A 21,650-nucleotide genomic window follows, 5' to 3' on the forward strand; every position below is an offset into this window, starting at 1 on the left:
TCTTTTAATGCTAGACATGGGGAGACCCGAAAATAATACGTTACAGTAATCGAGACGAGACGTAACAAACGCATGGATAATGATCTCAGCGTCTTTAGTGGACAGAATGGAGCGAATTTTAGCGATATTACGGAGATGAAAGAAGGCCGTTTTAGTAACGCTTTTAATGTGTGACTCAAAGGAGAGAGTTGGGTCGAAGATAATACCCAGATTTTTTACAGAGTCACCTTGTTTTATGATTTGGTTGTCAAATGTTAAAGTTGTATTATTAAATAGAGGTCGGTGTCTAGCAGGACCGATAATCAGCATTTCCGTTTTTTTGGCATTAAGTTTGGCTTCATGGTGGCAGAGGGGTTAGTGCGTCTGCCTCACAATACGAAGGTCCTGCAGTCCTGGGTTCAAATCCAGGCTCGGGATCTTCCTGTGTGGAGTTTGCATGTTCTCCCCGTGAATGCGTGGGTTCCCTCCGGGTACTCCGGCTTCCTCCCACTTCCAAAGACATGCACCTGGGGACAGGTTGATTGGCAACACTAAATTGGCCCTAGTGTGTGAATGTGAGTGTGAATGTTGTCTGTCTATCTGTGTTGGCCCTGCGATGAGGTGGCGACTTGTCCAGGGTGTACCCCGCCTTCCGCCCGATTGTAGCTGAGATAGGCGCCAGCGCCCCCCGCGACCCCAAAAGGGAATAAGCGGTAGAAGATGGATGGATGGATGGAAGTTGCAAAAAGTTAGCGGACATCCATTGTTTAATTTCATTAAGACACGCTTCCAACTGACTACAGTCCGGCGTGTTGGTCACCTTTAGGGGCATGTAAAGTTGGGTGTCATCAGCATAACAGTGAAAGCTAATACCGTATTTGCGTATGACGTCACCTAGCGGCAGCATGTAGATGCTGAAGAGTACAGGGCAAAGGACCGAACCCTGAGGAACTCCACACGTTACCTTAACATAGTCCGAGGTCACACTGTTATAGGAGACGCACTGCATCCTATCAGTAAGATAAGAGTTAAACCATGACAGGGCTGAGTCTGACATACCAATTCGTATTTTGATACGCTCTAATAAAATATTATGATCGACGGTATCGAAAGCAGCGCTAAGATCGAGGAGCAGCAACATAGATGACGCATCAGAGTCCATCGTTAGCAATAGATCATTAGTCAATTTTGCGAGGGCTGTCTCAGTCGAGTGATTTGCCCTGAAACCGGATTGAAAGGTTTCACATAGATTGTTAAACGCTAAGTGCTCATTTAGCTGCTCTGCAACAATTTTTTCGAGGATTTTCGAAATAAAGGGAAGGTGAGACACCGGTCGGTAGTTTACCATGAGGTCAGGATCGAGGTTAGGTCTTTTAAGGAGAGGATGAATAACCGCTTTTTTGAATGCAACGGGAACAGTGCCCGAGGAAAGTGATAAGTTTATAATATTTAGCACTGATGGACCTAATAATACAAAAGATCTGTAGATTTCCACAGGAGGCAGCAAAACTATGACACCTGTGATGTGAGAACCCTTTCAGGTGACTATCTCTTGAAACTCATCGCGAGAATGGCAAGAGTGTGCAAAAAAGTAAACATAGCAAAGGGTGTCAATTTTGAAGAAACTAAAATATAAAATATGTTTTCAGTTATTTCACCTTTTTTTGTTAAGTACATAACTCCACATGTTCATTCACCACATTCTACAGAGGCACTATGGAGAGCCTACTGAGCAACAGCATCTTTGTCTGGACTGGAGCCTGCAGTGCCTCAGACTGGAAGTCTCTCCAGAGAGTGGTGAGGTTGGCGGAAAATATCACCAGGACTCCTCTTCCTCCTACCCAGGAGATCGCAAAAAGCCGCTGCCTGACCAGGGCTCAGAAAATTTGCAGGGACTCCTCCCACCCCCACCAAGGACTGTTTTCACAGCTGGACTCTACAAAGAGGTTCCGAAGCAGAACCTCCAGGTTCTGTGACAGCTCCTTCCCTTAGGCCGTAAGACTCTTAAACGCATCATAATAATTCCCTCATCCATCCATCCATTTTCTACCGCTTGTCCCTTACGGGGTCGCGGGGGGCGCTGGCGCCTATCTCAGCTACAATCGGGCGGAAGGCGGGGTACACCCTGGACAAGTCGCCACCTCATCGCAGGGCCAACACAGATAGACAGACAACATTCACACTCACATTCACACACTAGGGCCAATTTAGTGTTGCCAATCAACCTATCCCCAGGTGCATGTCTTTGGAAGTGGGAGGAAGCCGGAGTACCCGGAGGGAACCCACGCATTCACGGGGAGAACATGCAAACTCCACACAGAAAGATCCCGAGCCTGGATTTGAACCCAGGACTGCAGGAACTTCGTATTGTGAGGCAGACGCACTAACCCCTCTGCCACCGTGAAGCCCCTCAATTCCCCCCAAAAATTGATTAAATCGCTGGAACATAAAGACAATATAACTTACATCCATAAACGTGGATGAATATACAAACGTGCAATATATTCATCTGTACAGTAATCTATTTATTTATATCTGCACCTTATGGATTTTTATCCTACACTACCATGAACTAATGCAACAAAATGTTCTTCTTATCTGTACTGTAAAGTTCAAATTTGAATGACAATAAAAAGGAAGTTTAAATCTAAGTCCACGTGTTCATTCATAGTTTTGATGCTTTCAGTGACAATCTACAATGTAAATAGTCGTGAGAATAAAGAAAACGCTTTCAATGAGAAGGTGTGTCCAAACTTTTGGCCTGTACTGTATATGTAAACCTCTTGCCGTAACCGTACATAAATATATATAAATATGTTTTACCATTTTTATTTGATGGGCCAGATGTAAAAAGCTATGGAAGATATGGTCTGCGTTTAAACATTTGGCCAATGTTCTGGGCTTTAAAGAGGTTAGCTCAAGGGTCTACTTGTCAAGGGAGTTCTAGGAAACAACAGCTTTAAAATGTTTTCATAGAGTGTCAACAGAAGTGTTGACATAATATCCGTACTTGCCAACCCTCCCGGATTTTCTGGGAGACTCCCGAAATTCAGCGCCTCTCCCGGAAACCTCCCGGGACAAAATTTGTCCCGAAAATCTCCCGAAATTCAGGCGGAGCTGGAGGCCAAGCCCCCTCCAGCTCCATGCGGAGCTGAGTGAGGACAGCCTGTTTTCACGTCCGCTTTCCCAGTCCCACATTATAAACAACGTGTCTGCCCAATGACGTTATAACTGTAGAATGACTGAGGGCGAGTTCTTGGTTTCTTATGTGGGTTTATTATTAGGCAGTTTCATTAACGTCCTCCCAGCGCGGTAACAACACACAACAGCAGTCAATGTTGTGACACTCTTAAACAGGACAATACTGCCATCTACTGTACATGCATATGGTTAGAAAAATAGTGACAGAGAAAAGAACAAGGATGGACAATTCAACCCTTAACTCAACAATGAGTAGATGAGTGTTATGTGTGTGTATATGTGTAAATAAATGATTCAAGTATTTCTTATATATAATTATATATATATATATATATATATATATATATATATATATATATATATATATATATATATTAAATATTTGCCTTGGTGAATTGTAGCTGTAAATATACTCCTCCCCTCTTAACCACGCCCCCTACCCCCCACCTCCTGAAATCGGACGTCTCAAGGTTGGCAAGTATGATAATATCTCATTAAAAGGTATAATTGGATTGACTGCAATAGCTAAGATTAAGAAGGAAGTTGTTAGTTTCCAAAGCAACCCTGGGTAAGATAATTATTTTATTGTACTCACACAGGAAAAATGGGAGCTGTGGATCCTCCAAGTGGCTCCTGACAAAATGCATTAAAGCCCCAACTGGATTTAAAAAAAACAAGTAATACAAATTAGGGCAATATTTACACTTTCCTCTGATTCTTGTTCTATTGGCTGTCATGCTTTGGTAAGTTGAAACAGTAGGTTTCGGCCAGTAAAGAAGCCACAGTTGGCTTTAGCACAAACCTGTCTCCAAGGGTCGGAAGAAGCCCTGTAAAACATGTCGATCTGGAAATTGGACTCTCAGAACCACCTGGATGCACAGCAGAAGTGGGCACAAATGGGTTCATTTCAATCAGACGTCTCAAACAGGACTGAGTGTGCGTCATGTAAACGCACTTTGGGGTATCTTTCCATCTTCTCCTTCATCTGAGTTTCTCGAAGATTTTTAGTCACCAAAGGAGCTTCCTCCAACAATTTCCTGTCGAACAAAAAAACAACTAGAACATCTGGTGTAGAAAGACAGGTCCTACTTTACAATAGATAGAATAGTTGAGAAAGAGGTGCTGCTATAGAATCATATAAAATTGTTACCAGATTTGCACCTTCTTTCACTCGTATTACCACTCGCACTACAGCTAACGTTACCCATGCTGCTACCTCTCCGCGGAGAAGTAGCGGAGAGCCAGCATCTGTGATGGTATGGGGGTGTATTAATGCCCGAGGCATGGGTAACTTCCACATCTGTGAAGGCACCATTAATGCTGAAAGGTACATACAAGTTTTGGAGCAACATATGTTGCCATCCAAGCAACGTCTTTTAAATGGACACCCCGGCTTATATCAGCAAGACAATGCCAAGCCACATTCTGCATGTGTTACAACAGCGTAGCTTCGTAGTAAAAAAGTGCGGGTACTACTGTAAACTTGCCTGCCTGTAGTCCAGACCTGTCTCTCATTGAAAATGTGTGGCACATTATGAAACGTAAAATACGACCATGGAGACCCCGGACTGTTGAACAACTTAAGCTGTACATCATGGGTGTCAAACTCTGGCCCGCGGGCCGAATTTGGCCCGCCGTGTGATTTAATTTGGCCCTTGAGGCAATATTAAATTAACATTAGAGCTGGCCCGCCGCCGTAACACCACATTCACCGCTAACACTCATACTCGTCAACCCTCCCAATTTTCCCCGGAGACTCCCGAAGTTCAGTGCCCCTCCCGAATTTCTCCCGATTTCCACCCGGACAATAATATTGGGGGCGGGCCTTAAAAGCACTGCTTTTGTCGTTCTCTACATGTCGCCACGTCTGCTTTTTTTCCATAAAAACAGCGTTCCGGCCCACTCACAAAATATATGCGGCTCATACACACACACACAAGTGTATGCAAGGCATACTTGGTCAACAGCCATACAGGTCACACTGAGGGTGGCCGTATAAACAAGGTTAACACTGTTACAAATATGCGCCACACTGTGAACCCACAGCAAACAAGAATGACAAACACATTTTGGGAGAACATCCGCACCGTAACACAACATAAACACAACCGGACAAATATCCAGAACTCCTTGCATCACTAACTCTTCCGGGACGCTACAATATACACCCCTGCTAGCACCAACCCCGCCGCCGAAAAAAGGCATTAAATTTGTGTTTTTATTTTATTTTATATGCCATTGATATTTTTTAATTATTATTATTTGAAACTGGATTTTCCATGTCACTGTCAAGTTATATAAGCCTTACTTGGTCAATATTCAATGCAAAACTTGTTTGGGTCCCTATTAAAGGGTTAATTTTTTCAACCTCGGCCCGCGGCTTTGTTCAGTTTTAAATGTTGGCCCGCTCTGTATTTGAGTTTGACACCACTGCTGTACATCAAGGAAGAATGGGAAAGAATTCCACCTGAAAAGCTTCTAAAATTGGTTTCCTCAGTTGAGTGTTGTTAAAAGGAAAGACCATATAACACAGTGGTAAAAATGCCCCTGTGCCAACTTTTTTGCAATGTGTTGCTGCCATTAAATTCTAAGTTAAAGATTATTTGCAAAAAAACAAACAAGTTTTTGAGTTCGAACATTAAATATCCTGTCTTTGCAGTCTATTCAATTGCATATAAGTTGAAAAAGATTTGCAAATCGTTGCTTCTGTTTTTATTTACCATTTACACAACGTACCAACTTCACTGGTTTTTGGTTTTGTAAACGCGTATCAATAATTTTGTTTATAATACATTCTATTGTATGGGTTTATTAACGAAACGTTTTTTTTTGTTGTTTTTTTTTAAAAGGCATGTTGCATTTAAATATTTAGTTTTGGATGGCCAAGCACTATGTATTTGAATCAATTTCAATGGCCGGCGCTGCTTTAACTTACAAGTGTATTGAATTACAACCTTGGTCGTCGAACGCGTCGTGTTTGAAAGTTCAGGTATTAAAATGTTTTGTAAATGTGTTCTTGACTGTAAAAATGTTTTTGTTCACTCACCTTTCACTTTTCAGCTGGGCAAAGCGCCTGCGTACATCATCCACTGTCACATCAAAAAAGTCGTCTGGCAAATCATCGTGGTCTTTGGAGTGACCGGACACAGATTCCATGTGATAGATGAGAGGCTCTCTCTCCACCGGCTGCAGCATGATAGCAAGTCACAGTAAAGACATTTAACTCCCAAACATCACGTAATGTGACTAGAGATGCAACCATTTTCCATTTTGACTGTACAAATATAGTAAAATTATGGTTTCATGATTATTATTTAAAAACCAAAAATGTGTAAAATTGCAGAGATTCCTTAAATATTTGATGTTTTATTTATTACTATCACAAATAACAGTAATCAAATAACATAATAGTAACAATACAAAGTTATTAATACAAAAAAAAATATTTTACAACAAATACAATAATAATTTTATTATTAATATTATTGTGTCTTACCTTTACTTTGGTGTGTAAAGTTGGGTGGTGATTAGGGATGTCCGATAATATCGGACTGCCGATCTTATCGGCCGATAAATGCTTTAAAATGCAATATCGGAAATTATCGGTATCCGTTTCAAAAAGTAAAATTTATGACTTTTTAAAACGCCGCTGTGAGCACGGACGTAGGGAGAAGTACAGAGCGCCAATAAACCCTAAAGGCACTGCCTTTGCGTGCCAACCCAATCACATAATAACTACGGCTTTTCACATACACACAAGTGAATACAAGCATACTTGGTCAACAGCCATACAGGTCAAACGGAGGGTGGCCGTACAGTATAAACAACTTTAACACTATTACAAATATGCGCCACACTGTAAACCCCCACCAAACATGAATGACAAACACATTTCGGGAGAACATCCGCACCGTAACACAACAGAACAAATACCCAGAGTCCCTTGCAGCAATAACTCTTCTGGGACGCTACAATATACACCTCCCGCTACCGATAGACCATGTCCCAAATTCCAAGCTACTGTTTTGAGGCATGTTAAAAAAAATAATGCACTTTGTGACTTCAATAATAAATATAGCAGTGCCATGTTGGCATTTTTTTCCATAACTTGAGTTGATTTATTTTGGAAAAACGTGTTACATTGTTTAATGCATCCAGCGGGGCATCAAAACAAAATTATATAATTTCTCAACTGTATATATCGGTAATTAAGAGTTGGACAATATCGGAAATCGGAAAAAAAGCCATTATCGGACATCTCTAGTGGTGATCCCGCAAATACTGCACCGCATTGGACGTATTAAACCCTTTAGCAAAAACTTTATTTTCGGCAGCTTTTGTATCTTTAATGACTCACAGGTTATTTTTAAGAATCCAAAATGTTGCCACACTGCCGATTTCAGCTTTTTGTTGGGTGGGAAAAGCTTGCTGGTTTGTCCTGCTGCCATTTTTTAAGCTAATGTAGCGTGTCTATAAACAGGTGTTCATAAGCGCGTGCACCCCTGTTGTAACTTTGTTTTGGTTACAAAAATGAATAAAAATAACGTATCAGCATAATGTCCGTTTATAGCGAGTGAGAAGGACTGAAACACACGATGTAGTGGAACCTTTGCCATCAAATAACAATGACCTTTCTAATCACGTGTAATTAAAAAACGGTTAATGTTGTATCCCTTAATGTGACACAAGAGGATGTCAAACAACATTCACAGTGAAAATTTGAATTTTTTTTTACTTCTAGAAACTCTGCTGCTTCATCGATGTCCTCCTCTGACTTGTTGGCAGTGTGTCGATGCTGCAGAGTGAAGACAGATTGTGATTATAAATGTGTGTGAAAATTCACCTCATTTTTGGAACCTATGTGGACAATGACAACGACAAAGTACAAAACCAGTGAAGTTTGCACGTTATGTAAATGGTAAATAAAAACAGAATACAATGCTTTGCAAATCCTTTTCAACTTATATTCATTTGAATAGACGGCAAAGACAAGATACTTCATGTTCGAACTGGAAAACTTTTGTTATTTTTTGCAAATATTAGATCATTTGTAATTTGATGCCTGCAACTTCTTTCAAAACTTAACTGGCACACGTGGCACCAAAGACTGAGAAAGTTGAGTAATGCTCATCAAACACTTATTTGGAACATCCCACAGGTGGACAGGCTAATTGCTCAGTCATTCACAAACAAGGAACACATGTGTGATCAAATTGTCCAACAGTTTAAGAACAACATTTCTTAATGAGCAAGGAATTTATGGATTTCACAATCTACGGTCTGCAATATCATCAAAAGGTTCAGAGATTCTGGAGAAATCACTGCACGTAAGCGATGATATTACGGACCTTCGATCCCTCAGGCGGTACTGCATCAAAAAGCGACATCAGTGTGTAACAGATATCACGACGTGGGCTCAGGAACACTTCAGAAAACCACTGTCAGTACAGTAACTACAGTTTTTCGCTTCAAACTATGCCAAGCGAAAGCCATTTATCAACCACACCCAGAGATGCTGCCGGCTTTGCTGGGCCCAAGCTAATCTAAAATGGACCTATGCAAAGTGGAAAAGTGTTCTGTGGTCTGACTAGCCCACATTTCAAACCAAGCAACGTTATCATGGACACCCCTGCTTATTTCAGCAAAATAATACCAAGCCATGTGTTACAACAGCTTAGCTTCATAGTAAAAGAGTGCGGGTACTAGACTGGCCTGCCTGTAGTCCAGACTTGTCTCCCATTGAAACTGTGTGGCCCATTATGAAGCATCTAATATGACAACAGAGACCCCGGACTGTTGAACAACTTAAGCTGATTACAAAAATTACAAGCAAAAATCGGAAAGAATTCCACCTGAAAAGCTTCAAAAATTGGTCTCCTTAGTTCCCAAACATTTACAGAGTGTTGTTAAAAGGAAAGGCCATGTAACACAGTGGTAAAAATGCCCCTGTGCCAACGTTTTTGCAATGTGTTGCTGCCATTAAATTCTAAGTTAATGATTATTTGCAAAAAATAAAATGAAGTTTCTCAGTTCGAACATTAAATATCTTGTCTTCCCAGTATATAAAATTAAATATAAGTTGAAAATGCAAATCATTGCATTTTGTTTTTATTTACAATTTTTTTTTTTTTTTTTTTTACAACTTTACTTCTTTTTCACTTTAACTCACTGATGTTTGGAATTATTCATTTTAACTCCATACATCAGCCTAGTGAAATGTTATATTCATACACAATAGCCCCCACCTTGATGGCAGAACTGGAAGGCTTGGCTTTCTTGGCTTTGGGTGATTCTGTTGCAAAGGTCAAGGCTGACACTGATGAAGACGAGGGTCTGACTGAAATTCCACCAGGACCGCCAAGACGCTGACCACCTCCAGAAAAAGGTATAAATGGCGTGGCAGGAGAAAAAGAGGAAGACGGTGATCGGGAGTTGATCCCTGACGGTCCTGCCTTCTCTTCATCATTCTCGGGCATTCCTCTTCCTTCACTGGGAGCCTTTGGTTGAACTCCATCCTCCATTTTTTTCACAAGTTCTTGCTGAACAGGCGGTTTACTGGTGGCAGAAATTGGTATAGTTCCCTTTGGCAAAGGAGAGTTGGAGTTTTGAATGCGCTCATCTAAAGCCGAGCTTTGACAATGTGACGGAGCATGCTGATTGGCTGAGCTGGGCGGGTGTTCATTGACAGCAAGGGGGGTTGGCACTGTGGCGGTGAGATTCATATCCACGCAACCTTCCTCTTCTGGGGCTTTGTTCTTCTTAAACAAAAATCTGAAGAGAGTATTGTATGAGCTTTTGGACACAAAACAATCAATGACTTTAACTAACTTTTTGTTTAGATTGACGTCAAATCTACCTGACGATTGCACTTCCTCCTGTCAGGCCAAATGACTTCAGAGTGGCCTTCCTGAGGGCCTCTTCCCCACACACCTATACACATACGCACAGACACAGCTCAGTAAAACCGAGTGTTGCTGCCTTGATAGTGAAGTTACTGTGTACCTCATCTCTCATGTAAACACACACAGGGATAGAGCCAGCTTCTGAGAGCTCGGACACACTAGGAAAAGAAAGGAAATTCAATTAGCAATCATTTCATTGAGCTTTACTACAACACACAGCAACTCTGCCTGGTAATCCTGTAATTAATACACCATGTGACTTGCATCATGCTCTTTAAATATTTCATTGAATTTATCCATCCATCCCTCCATTTTCTACCGGTTGTCCCTTTCGGTGTCGGGATAGGCTGCTGGAGCCTATCTCAGCTGCAGTCGGGCGGAAGGCGGGGTACACCCGTGGACAAATTGCCACCTCATCGCAGGGCCAACACAGATGGACAGACAACATCCATGCTCACATTCACACACTAGGGCCAATTTAATGTTGCCAATCAACCTATCCCCAGGTGCATGTCTTTGGAGGTGGGAGGAAGCCGGACTACCCGGAGGGAAACCCACGCAGGATCGAACCCAGGACTTTCTTAATTTTAATTAATTTAAATACCAAAACACAAACACCAGTAAAGTTGGCACGATTTGTAAATCTTAAAGAAAAACAGAATACAATTATTTGCAAATCCTTTTCAACTTATATTCAATTGAATAGACAAGATATTTAATGTTCGAACTGAGAGACTTCGTTTTTTTCCAAATAATCATTAACTTTGAATTTAATGGCAGCAGCACATTGCAAAAAAGTTGGCACAGGGGAATTTTTAACACTGTGTTACATGGCCTTCTCTTTTAACAACACTCAGTAAACGTTTGGGAACTGAGGAAGAACATTTCTTTAAGCTTTTCAGGTGGAATTCTTTCCCATTTTTGCTTGATATACAGCTTAAGTTGTTCAACAGTCGGGGGTCTCCGTTGTGGTATTTTAGGGTTCATATAACACCAAACATTTTCAATGGGAGACAGGTCTGGACTACAGGCAGGACAGTCTAGTACCCCCACTCTTTTACTATAAAGCCACGCTGTTGTAACACATGCAGAATGTGGCTTGGTGTTGTCTTGCTGATATAAACAGATGTGTCCTTTAAAAAGACGTTGCTTGGATGGCAGCATATGTTGCTCCAAAACCTGCATGTACCTTTCAGCATTTCACATTACTGGGGCCTTCACAGATGTGTAAGTTACCCATGCCTTGGGCACCAATACACCCCCATACCATCACAGATGCTGGCTTTTGAACTTTGTGCCTAGAAAAGTCCGGATAGTTCTTTTCCTCTTTGGTCCGGAGGACACAACGTCCACAGTTTCAAAAAACAAGTTGAAATGTGGACTTGTCAGACAACAGAATATTTTGCAACAGTCGATCTTAAAAAAACTCAGGCTTGGCATTGTTGATAAATGGCTTTCGCTTTGCATCCTTTTAACTTGCACTTACAGATTTAGCGATCAACTGTTGTTACTGACAGTGGTTTTCTGAAGTGTTCCTGAGCCAAAGTGGTGATATCCTTTACACACTGATGTCGCTTTTTGATGCAGTACTGCCCGAGGGATCGAAATTCACGGGCTTGCTGCTTACGTGCAGTCAGATTCTCCAGATTCTCTGAACATTTTGATGATATTACAGGCCGCAGATGGTGAAAACCCTAAATTCTTTGCAACAGCTCATTGAGAAATGTTGTTTTTAAGCTGTTCGACAATTTGCTCACGCATTTGTTCCCAAAAATGGTGACCCCTCCACCCCATCTTTGTTTGTGAATGACTGAGCATTTCACGGAAGCTGCTTTTATACCCAATCCTGTGTGATGTTCCAAATAAGTGTTTGATGAGCATTCCTCAACTTTCTCAGTCCTTTTTGCCAATCGTGACAGCTTTTTTTAAACATGTTGCAGGCATCAAATTCCAAGTGAGCTAACATTTGCAAAAAATAACTCAGTTTCTCAGTTCAAACTTTAAGTATCTTGTCTTTGCAGTCCATTCAAATTAATATAGGTTGAAAAGGATTTGCAAATCATTGTATTCTGTTTTTATTTACGATTTACACAATGTGCCAACTTCAATGGGTTTTGGGTTTAATATATATAATAACACGCATCTTCTTGGGAGGTTGGTTGGTGAGCAGCTTAAGCAGAGAAGCCCACACTACCCTCTCCCCAGCCACTTTGTCCAGCTCCTTCCGGAGATCCCGAGGCATTCCCAGGCCAGCAGGAGGACACAGTCTCCCCAACGTGTTCTGTCTCTTCTCCGTGGCCTCCTACCGGTCGGACATGCCACGTTTTTTCTTTTTCATAAAGGTCTACGAGCTTCTCTATGTCTGGTCACTTACCTCGGACCTGTTTGTCTTGGGAGACCCTACCAGGGGGCATAAGCCCTTGAACAACATAGCTCGGAGGATCATTGGGACTATTCTCTGAGCTGCCACCTTACTGTGGTAGAGGAGTTTGCATGTCTAAATAATAACATATTTATAAGTATTGAATCATTCACGTGTTATTATTATTATTTACCTCAAGTATAAAAAAATGTAAGTGTTGATTCACAGTTACTACTGCTATCAGCAAATCTAATTTAATGCTTTTTTATGTTGTTTTTAATGCCACTTAAAAAAAATTTAATGCCATGTCCTACTACAGACAAAATTGTATGCATTTGATATTAAATAGTTGAAAAGTTAACGTTAACAAATACTGAATTGTTTAATTTAAGAATGTATTTTATTTATTTATTTTTCTGCAGTTTTAGCAGCTGACTCTTGTGGTTGTGATGGCAGAAAGTGCTTTGTCGGTCACACTTTAAAGTAATTTAACATCGTTAACTGCTGCCTACTTTAAATGCCTGACTTGTGATTAAACGAAGAATGAAGAAGAGACATGGCGACGAGCTTGCAAGTTCCATAATGATTGTAAAAAAAATGTTTCAGTTCATCCAGGACAGCTTGAAGGGGAATGCTGCCTGCAAATTTTGTAGATCAGACTTCTCCATTGAACACGGTGGCCGAACAGATAAACTCAGTGGCAAGTATGGTGTGATTTTACCGCAATGAAGCCCATTGAGCAAAGTCTGGAGTCTTTTTGCACACGCTCCGGAACGCCTCTCTGGGTTTACCATCCAGAAGCTTTAACCAAGTTTTGAAAAGTTAGCCAGCCTGCCACTTTTATTGAAATTTCATTTTCCAGACATGTATTAATTTTCTCTTGCTTCCGGCACGCCATCAGCACATTTACAGAATGTAAAAGAAATATTAAAGGAGATCAAAACTTTTTTTTTAAATTGTCGTTTCCAATCTTTATGTAAGACAAGAACACGTTTTGCTTTTTTTGCATTTTAAGTCGTAATTAAACGTGAGCAAAATCCCAATGATCCTAATTCTAACAATGGAGTCAATGTGAGTGCCTCTATTCCGCCGACAAAGCCCTCCAAATAAAAATGTGTTTATCGATATAATAAAACAATGTCATTTTTTAAATATTATCTCTTTAAAACATGCTAAAAAAATGCATATCCTCTGAAAATATCACAAACTGGCAGATTTTTTTTTCCAAATATAAATACAATTTAAAAATGTGGTATAATGTTTCATGGAATAATAAATGAACCTCATACTAGGAATGCAAAGGATGCATGTGCTCGGAAATGGATGACTGATTTGAACATTTTACAAAAATACATCATAGAATGATATTTGCATCCTTTGGATGCATTAAAAATGTAGGCTACCAGGACAAATTGATACTGCAGGTGCAAGCCGCGAGATAAAAGGAGAACAAGTACCACAGACAGGTTGGAGGTTATTTAAAATTGAACTCAAGTTAGGTTAGGTCATGTAAGGATGTTTCCAGAATTTTTTGTGAGCAGCATATAAGTGCACAGCAAATGTTGATGATGTTACCATGCAAACACACCGGATCTGAGGAAAATGTGTCAGCAGTTCCCAAAGACTCTGTCCAGAAGAAAAAGAGCCCTGGAGACGAGAGCCATCCTCCATCTGCAGCGCAATCCGAACCTGTCAAATGAACATCACATGATTGTTGAGTTGTTCCCTTAATATCATGACTTATTACAAAACTCAAGACCAGTGAAGTTGGCACGTTGTGTCAATCATAAATAAAAACAAAATATAATGATTTGCAAATCATTTTCAACTTATATTCAATTGAATACACTGCAAAGATAAGATACTTAACTTTTAAACTGGAAAACTTTATTTTTTGCAAATATTAGCTCATTTGCAATTTGATTCCTGCAACATGGAACATCCCACAGGTGAACAGGCTAATTGGGAACAGGTGGATGCCATGATCAGGTATAAAAGCAGCTTCCATGAAATGCTCAGTCATTCAAAAACAAGGATGGAGCGAAGGTAACCACTTTGTGAACAAATGCGTGAGCAAATTGTTTAAGAACAACATTTCTCAACAGCTATTGCAAGGAATTTAGGGATTTTGCCATCTACAGACTGTAATATAACAAAAAAGTTCAGAAAATCTGGAGAAAGGCCGACAACCAACATTTAATGCCCGTGACCTTCGATTCCTCAGGCGGTACTGCATGAAAAAGCAACATCAGTGTCTAGAGGATATCACCACGTGAGCTCAGAAACACTTCAGAAAACCACTTTCAGTAACTACCGTTTGTCGCTACATCTGCAAGTTAAAACTCTACGTTTCAAAGGGAAAGCCATTTATCAACAACACCCAGAAACGCCGCCGGCTTCGCTGGGCCCGAGCTCATCGAAGATGGACTGATGCAAAGTGGAAAAGAGTTCTGTGGTCTGACGAGTCCACATTTCAAATTGTTTTTGGAAACTGTGGACATCGTCAAAGAGGCACAAAGTTCAAAAGCAAGCATCTGTGATGGTATGGGGGTGTATTAGTGCCCAAGGCATGGGTAACTTACACATCTGTGAAGGCACCATTAATGCTGAAAGGTACATACAGTGCCAACTTTTTGCAATGTGTTGCTGCCATTAAATTCTAAGTTAATGATTATTTGCAAAAAAAAAAAAAAAGAAAAGAAGTTTCTCCGTTTGAACATTAAATATTTTGTCTTTGCAGTCTATTCAATTGAATATAAGTTGAAAAGGATTTGCAAATTATTGTATTCTGTTTTTATTTACGATTTACACAAAGTGCCAAATTCACTGGTTTTTGGTTTTGTACATGGCTTGAAAGTATTGCTTGTATTCCGACACAACACTTCTTCCCGGAAGTGAAAGCCAGTCGTGGTCAATATAACTTTTGTATGGGAAGCAGCGTGCTAACGATCGGAGTACAAAAGAGGCTGAAATCTTTACGGGTAAAAATGCAAACTATGCAATAGAATTCATCCCTAAGAATTGTAGAGTGATATTAAGAATTATACGTTGGTCGCCTTCTCAGATATTTCAAGCTGTTGTGCACCAGACGCCATTCTACACGGCAAAACAGATGGAAACTTGGAAAAGCATGGAGGTCTACAACTTTGTGTGTGGCTGGAAAGTGACCCATCTAATTAAGTATGCATCGTTTTTACTCTAGTAAGGTTAATGATTTAACTTTGCCTCTACTGCAATGTTGCATGCGCCGTTTATGACTAGAGTGTTTTCCCCTCTCTCAATCCAAATATCTGGGTATTATTATCGACCCAACTCTCTCGTTTGAGTCACAAATTAAGAGTGTTACTAAAACGGCCTTTTTTCATTTCCATAATGTCGCTAAAATATGTTTCATTTTGTCCACCAGCGATGCTGAGATCATTATTCGCGCGTTCGTTACGTCTCATCTCGATTACTGTAACGTGTTATTTTCAGGTCTCCCTATGTCTAGCATTAAAAGATTATAGTTGGTACAAAATGCGGCTGCTAGACTTTTGACAAGAACAAGAAAGCTTGATCATATTACGCCGATACTGTATATACCTTTTATATAACTATATACATAATATACCTATATATATATACCTATACTGGCTCACCTGCACTGGCTTCCTGTGCATTCAAGATGTGACTTTTAAGGTTTTACTACTTACGTATAAAATATTACACAGTCTAGCGCCATCCTATCTTGCCGATTGTATTGTAAACAAGAAATCTGCGTTCGAAGAACTCCGGCTTATTTGTGATTCCCAGAGCCCAAAAAAAGTCTGCGGGCTATAGAGCGTTTTCTATTCGGGCTCCAGTACTATGGAATGCCCTCACGCTAACAGTTAAGAGATGCTACCTCAGTAGAAGCATTTTAGTCCCATCTTAAAATTCATTTGTATACTCTAGCCTTTAAATAAACCCCCTTTTTAGACCAGTTGATCTGCCGTTTCTTTTCTTTTCTGCTCTGCCCCCCTCTCCCTTGTGGAAGGGGGGGCACAGGTCCGGTGGCCATGGATGAAGTGCTGGCTGTCCAGAGTTGGGACCCAGGATGGACCGCTCGCCTGTGCATCGGTTGGGAACATCTCTGCGCTGCTGACCTGTGTCCGCTCGGGATGGTCTCCTGCTGACCCCACTATGGACTGGACTCTAACTATTATGTTAGATCCACTATGGACTGGACTTTCACAATATTATGCTAGACCCACTCGACGTCCATTGCATCTGGTCTCCCCTAGGAGGAGCGGGGTGTCACTCACATATGCGGTCCTGTCCAAGGTTTCTCATAGTCATCCCCATTGACGTCACACTGGGTTGTGAGTTTTTCCTTGCCCTTATGTGGGATCTGAACCAAGGATGTCGTTGTGGCTCGTGCAGCCCTTTGAGACACTTGTGATTTAGGGCTATACACAAACACTGATGGATTGAAATATAACTGTAGATGTCAACATTGTGTATGTGCTGAAAGATTAATTTATGATTACTGCCTTTGGTAAAAAAGGTTTCACTTTTAAGTTTTGCTTTCTTTTAGACTCGCCAAATTGGTGCTTTTTGAAACACTCGTAGCAAACTTTGTGTAATACAAATAATATTCAGATAATAGTTACATTGAAAATGAGAAACCTTAAAAGAATATCAAAAAAACCTTTTACAAAGTCATCACTGCAAACTCATGCTTTCTTCGATTGCGCCCTTGACCGGAAGTGTGAGCTGCATGCATTATTCGTTACCGTTTTTTGTACAATTTTACACTCTTCCGCCCTTTTTGATTACCTCTCGAGGAACTCTGAAGAATCGTTACTCTTGTTTGCATTTTGAACAATTCTTACAGCCGAAAACAATGCAAGCATAGGGCATTGTTTTCTTCAAGAAAAGCTAAAGTGACATAGTACCCATTGAGAACAGAGCTAGCTAGATTCACCAGCACCTGCATTTTAATGGATGGGACGTCGGTAAAATCCAAGCAATTCACAATACTTCACTTTTTCCACATTTTGTTAAGTTACAATCTTACTCCAAAATGTAATAAATTAAATATTTCCCTCAAAATTCACCCATTGCTATTTAACCATTTCTCTTTGCAACACTATCAGATTGGATGGAAAGCGTTGTTTTTCATCCAGGATGTCTCTATACATCTATACCGTATTTTTCAGACTAAAAAGCGCACTTAAAAATCCTTTTATTTTCTCAAAAATCGACAGTGCGCTTTGTAACCTGGTGCGCCTAACGTAGGGAATAATTATGGTTGTGCTTACCAACCTCAAAGCTATTTTATTTGGTACATGGTGAAAAAAAAGTGTGATCAGTAGATGGTAATCACAGATAGGAGATGCATGTAGACTGCAATAAGATGCCAGTAAACACTAAAACTTTAAATTTTCCATTGAAAATAGGGTTGGGCGATACGGCCTTTTATTAATATCTCGATATTTTTAGGCCATGTCACATTACACGATATATATCTCGATATTTTGCCTTAGCCTTGAATGAACACTTGATGCATATAATCACAGCACTGTGATGATTCTATGAGTCTACATTAAAACATTCTTCTTCGTAGTGCATTAACAAATGCTACTTTTAAACTTTCATGCAGAGAGGGAAATCACAACTAAAAGTTATCAAGCAGTGGCATAAACATGTCATTTCCAAAACAGAAAGTGCAAGATTGTCAGAGACATTTTAAAGCAAGCTATTAGTGCACTTTTGTGGATGATGTCACTAATATGACACATTAAAACAACACTAAATTAAAGTGCACTTTTTGTACAGAACGCCACTACAATAATTTTAAAACAAAAAGTGCACTTTTGTGCATGATGTCACACAAGATATTTCAATATCTGTCAAATAAAAAATTAGCTGCATAATAGGAAATCAAATAATGTATGTCCTTCACTATGTGGTAGGTTCCTGCGGTACTCCACCCCACCCAAGAGGACACCTCCAACCCCATTTAATTGTTGTGCTGAATATTTAGGGATCTTTAACAACTAGTCCTATTAGGAATCCTGATATCTGGTGTCAAAACCAGTGACCGCTGCGAAAGGGCAGCTGACAACCTGGGAAAGACCTGGTGACAGCCTGAAGAGAATGCTGACAGGTGGGAATAGACCCCAACAGGGCTGGCACGGGTTAGCTACCCTTGCTAGCAGGACCCTTTCACTACACAGTGACCTGGATCCACCCAACAATTGCTACGGAAAATTCAAAAGGAAAAATATCCCTAGAGTCTGCGAGAGCAGGGGCGGAAGATGACTCACCGGTAGACCACACGGTAACAGACCCTGGAACGGAAACGACAAGAGTCAAATGATCAGCACGATAGTTGATGGAGTAACACCACTGGCAGGACACGAGCTACAAAGCTGCATCTGTGTCTGGAAAAGGTTTACATCAGAGAAGGGTCTCAATATCCACCAGGGCAGAAAAAAGTGGCTGAGAGAGCTTAGCGAGGGGCCTCACATTGACCACTACTTCCTCAGAGGTAGGGCACATCAGTCAAGTGAAGGCCAGCGGCAGGATAGTCACCACAGTCCACAGGGTATGACAACCCCAGATGAAACTCAATCAGGAACAGATCCACCAACGGATGTGAGTCCAGAGCCCACTGAGCTACAGTCAGCAGTAGAGAGGAAGATGAATGGACGGAAGCCTCAAATCTTGTGGCCTAAATCCTGCCAGAAAAAGGAGTGGGAAACCACCGACACAGACCTTGTCCATCTTTTAGAAGGTCTGAAAGGGTGTGTGTAAAATAAGCTGGACAAAATTGGAGAGGTTATTTACAGCTATGGAGCGGAGAGATTTGGGGTGAAAAGTAAGAACCTTACGACACAGACGGAACAGTCAGCCGCTCTCAAGTCCAGGAGACAAGAAGAGATTGAAAGACTTGTGAAAGAAAGAAGGGGCCTGCGATAGCAGTGGAAAAAGGCCACCGAAGTGGAAAGGAAAGGACTTGAAGCACTACAGGGCGATATCAAGCAGCGACTTGCAACACTGCGAAGAGCAGAATGCCTGAGAAAGCAACATAAAAAGAAAGACCGAACGAAGACTGCCTTCTACAGAGATCCTTACAAGTTTGTCAAAGACCTCTTTGTCAAGGAGAAAAGTGGAATCCTCAATGTACCCATAAGGAAACTAGAGGAGCACCTGAGGAAGACCTACTCCGTCAGCCAGACGCATGTTGCAGCCAGCATTCCAGATGACAATGCCACCAATCGAACCACCTGAGGGCCAGTTTGAAACGAGGCCCCCCACATGGAGAGAAGTTGAGAGCACTGAAAAGCGGGCAAGAACCGCCTCAGCCCCTGGACCCAATGGCGTCCCATAAGGGCTCTATAAGAACTCTCCAGGCGTCTTGAAGTACCTCTGGAAGTTAATGAAAGTGGCGTGGGAAAAATGAATTATACCAAAAGCATGGCGAAGGGCAGGGGGGATCCTGATTCCCAAAGAGAAGAATTCCTCAACCATCGACCAGTTCCGCCAGATCAGTCTTCTGAATGTGGAAGGAAAAATATTCTTCAGTGTTAAATAATAAATAAATGGGTTGTACTTGTATAGCGCTTTTCTACCTTCAAGGTACTCAAAGCGCTTTGACACTAATTCCACATTTACCCATTCACACACACATTCACACACTGATGGAGGGAGCTGCCATGCAAGGCGCCAACCAGCACCCATCAGGAGCAAGGGTGAAGTGTCTTGCTCAGGACACAACGGACGTGACGTACTAGGTGGGATTTGAACCAGGGACCCTCGTGTTGCGCACGGCAACTCTCCCACTGCGCCACGCCGTCCCCCATAGGCTCTCAGTATTCTTGCTGAACAACAAGTATGTTGACACCTCAGTGCAGAAAGCTGGGATCGGCGGTTTTTCAGGATGCCTGGAACACACAAATGTCATTTGGCACCAGATACAGACGGCCAAAAAGGACAAGAAAGACCTGCATGTGGTTTTCTTAGATCTTGCCAATGCCTTCGGCTCAGTGCCTCATGAGATTCAATGGACAGCGTCCAACTTCATCCAGATCCCTGAGGGCATCATAAGGATGGTCAAAGCCTACTTCCAGGACCTCCAGTTCTGCGTCACAGCACAGGCTAGTACAACTGCCTGGCAGCACCTCGAGATAGGCATAATGGCGGGTTGCACCATCTCTCCACTGGCGTTTACCATGGCAATGGAGCTCATTACTCGAGCATCCCGATGGGTGGTTGGAGGTGAGCGGTTGAAGAGCGGGCTGCGTCTTCCTCCAATAAGGGCGTACATGGATGACATGACGAAAATAACAACAACAAATGCATGCACCAAATGCCTGCTGGATAAACTCCAGGGAAACATCAAATGGGCACAAATGGAGGTTAAACCAGGCAGATCCCGCAGAATCTCCATTATCAAGGGCGAGCTCACCAATAAGAGGTTCCATGAATTGATTAACGTGGACCCCGACTTAAACAAGTTGAAAAACTTATTCGGGTGTTACCATTTAGTGGTCAATTGTACGGAATATGTACTGTACTGTGCAATCTACTAATAAAAGTATCAATCAATCAATCAACCATATCAACAACGAGCCAATACCAACAGTTCTAGAAAAGCCTATCAAAAGCCTTGGCAGCTGGTATAGCGCAGAACTTAAAGACTCGAAGCAGGTGGACCAACTCAGGCAGGATACAACTAGTGGCCTCAATCAGATCAATAACACCGCTCTCTCTGGGAAGCTGAAGCTGTGGTACTTTCAGTTTGGGCTGCTGCCCCGTCTCATGTGGCCAATTTCCATCTATGAGATCGCTCTATCCCATGCCAATCGGCTGGAGAAGCTGGTGAATGCACAAGTGAGGAAATGGCTTGGACTGCCGAGATGTCTTAGCAGCGCAGGCCTGTATGGCAATGGAGCCCTCTCTCTACCGATCTCAAGCGTGGTGGAGGAGTACAAGTGTGCCAAATCAAGGCTGGAAATGACTCTCACAGAATCCCAGGACCCATTCGTCAGAGGTGCTGCACCAACCCTAGCGGCAGGGAGGAAATGGAATCCATCTGCAGCAGTCGCAGTGGCAAAGACTGCCCTCAGACACCGGGATATAGTGGGGCATGTCCAATATGGCAGAGGGGGCCTTGGTTTGGAAGCAACAACACCCACGTGGCAAGAGGCAACTGCAACCGAACGGCGGCACATGGTGGT

General features: G+C 41.7%; 1 protein-coding gene across 3 annotated transcripts in view; it reads right to left on the reverse strand.

Moving 5' to 3' along the window:
* LOC133538816 (transmembrane channel-like protein 6) overlaps positions 1–21,650 on the reverse strand; it is a 116,402-nt gene that overhangs the window by 9,756 nt on the left and 84,996 nt on the right. For all 3 annotated transcript variants that reach the window (XR_009803112.1, XM_061880625.1, XM_061880624.1), the window contains exons 23-31: positions 14,033–14,133; positions 10,183–10,240; positions 10,037–10,110; positions 9,426–9,951; positions 7,916–7,975; positions 6,227–6,366; positions 4,136–4,217; positions 3,983–4,049; positions 3,776–3,838 (exon numbers count right to left, since the gene is read on the reverse strand). Coding sequence is in view for 2 of the 3 variants with exons in the window: in XM_061880625.1 (XP_061736609.1) it covers positions 3,776–3,838; positions 3,983–4,049; positions 4,136–4,217; positions 6,227–6,366; positions 7,916–7,975; positions 9,426–9,951; positions 10,037–10,110; positions 10,183–10,240; positions 14,033–14,133 (1,171 nt within the window). In the remaining variant the exon portion in view is untranslated. The remainder of the gene's footprint in view (positions 1–3,775; positions 3,839–3,982; positions 4,050–4,135; positions 4,218–6,226; positions 6,367–7,915; positions 7,976–9,425; positions 9,952–10,036; positions 10,111–10,182; positions 10,241–14,032; positions 14,134–21,650) is intronic.

Source organism: Nerophis ophidion, linkage group LG20, assembly GCF_033978795.1.
Source record: "Nerophis ophidion isolate RoL-2023_Sa linkage group LG20, RoL_Noph_v1.0, whole genome shotgun sequence".
NCBI classification, from domain to species: Eukaryota; Metazoa; Chordata; class Actinopteri; order Syngnathiformes; family Syngnathidae; genus Nerophis; species Nerophis ophidion.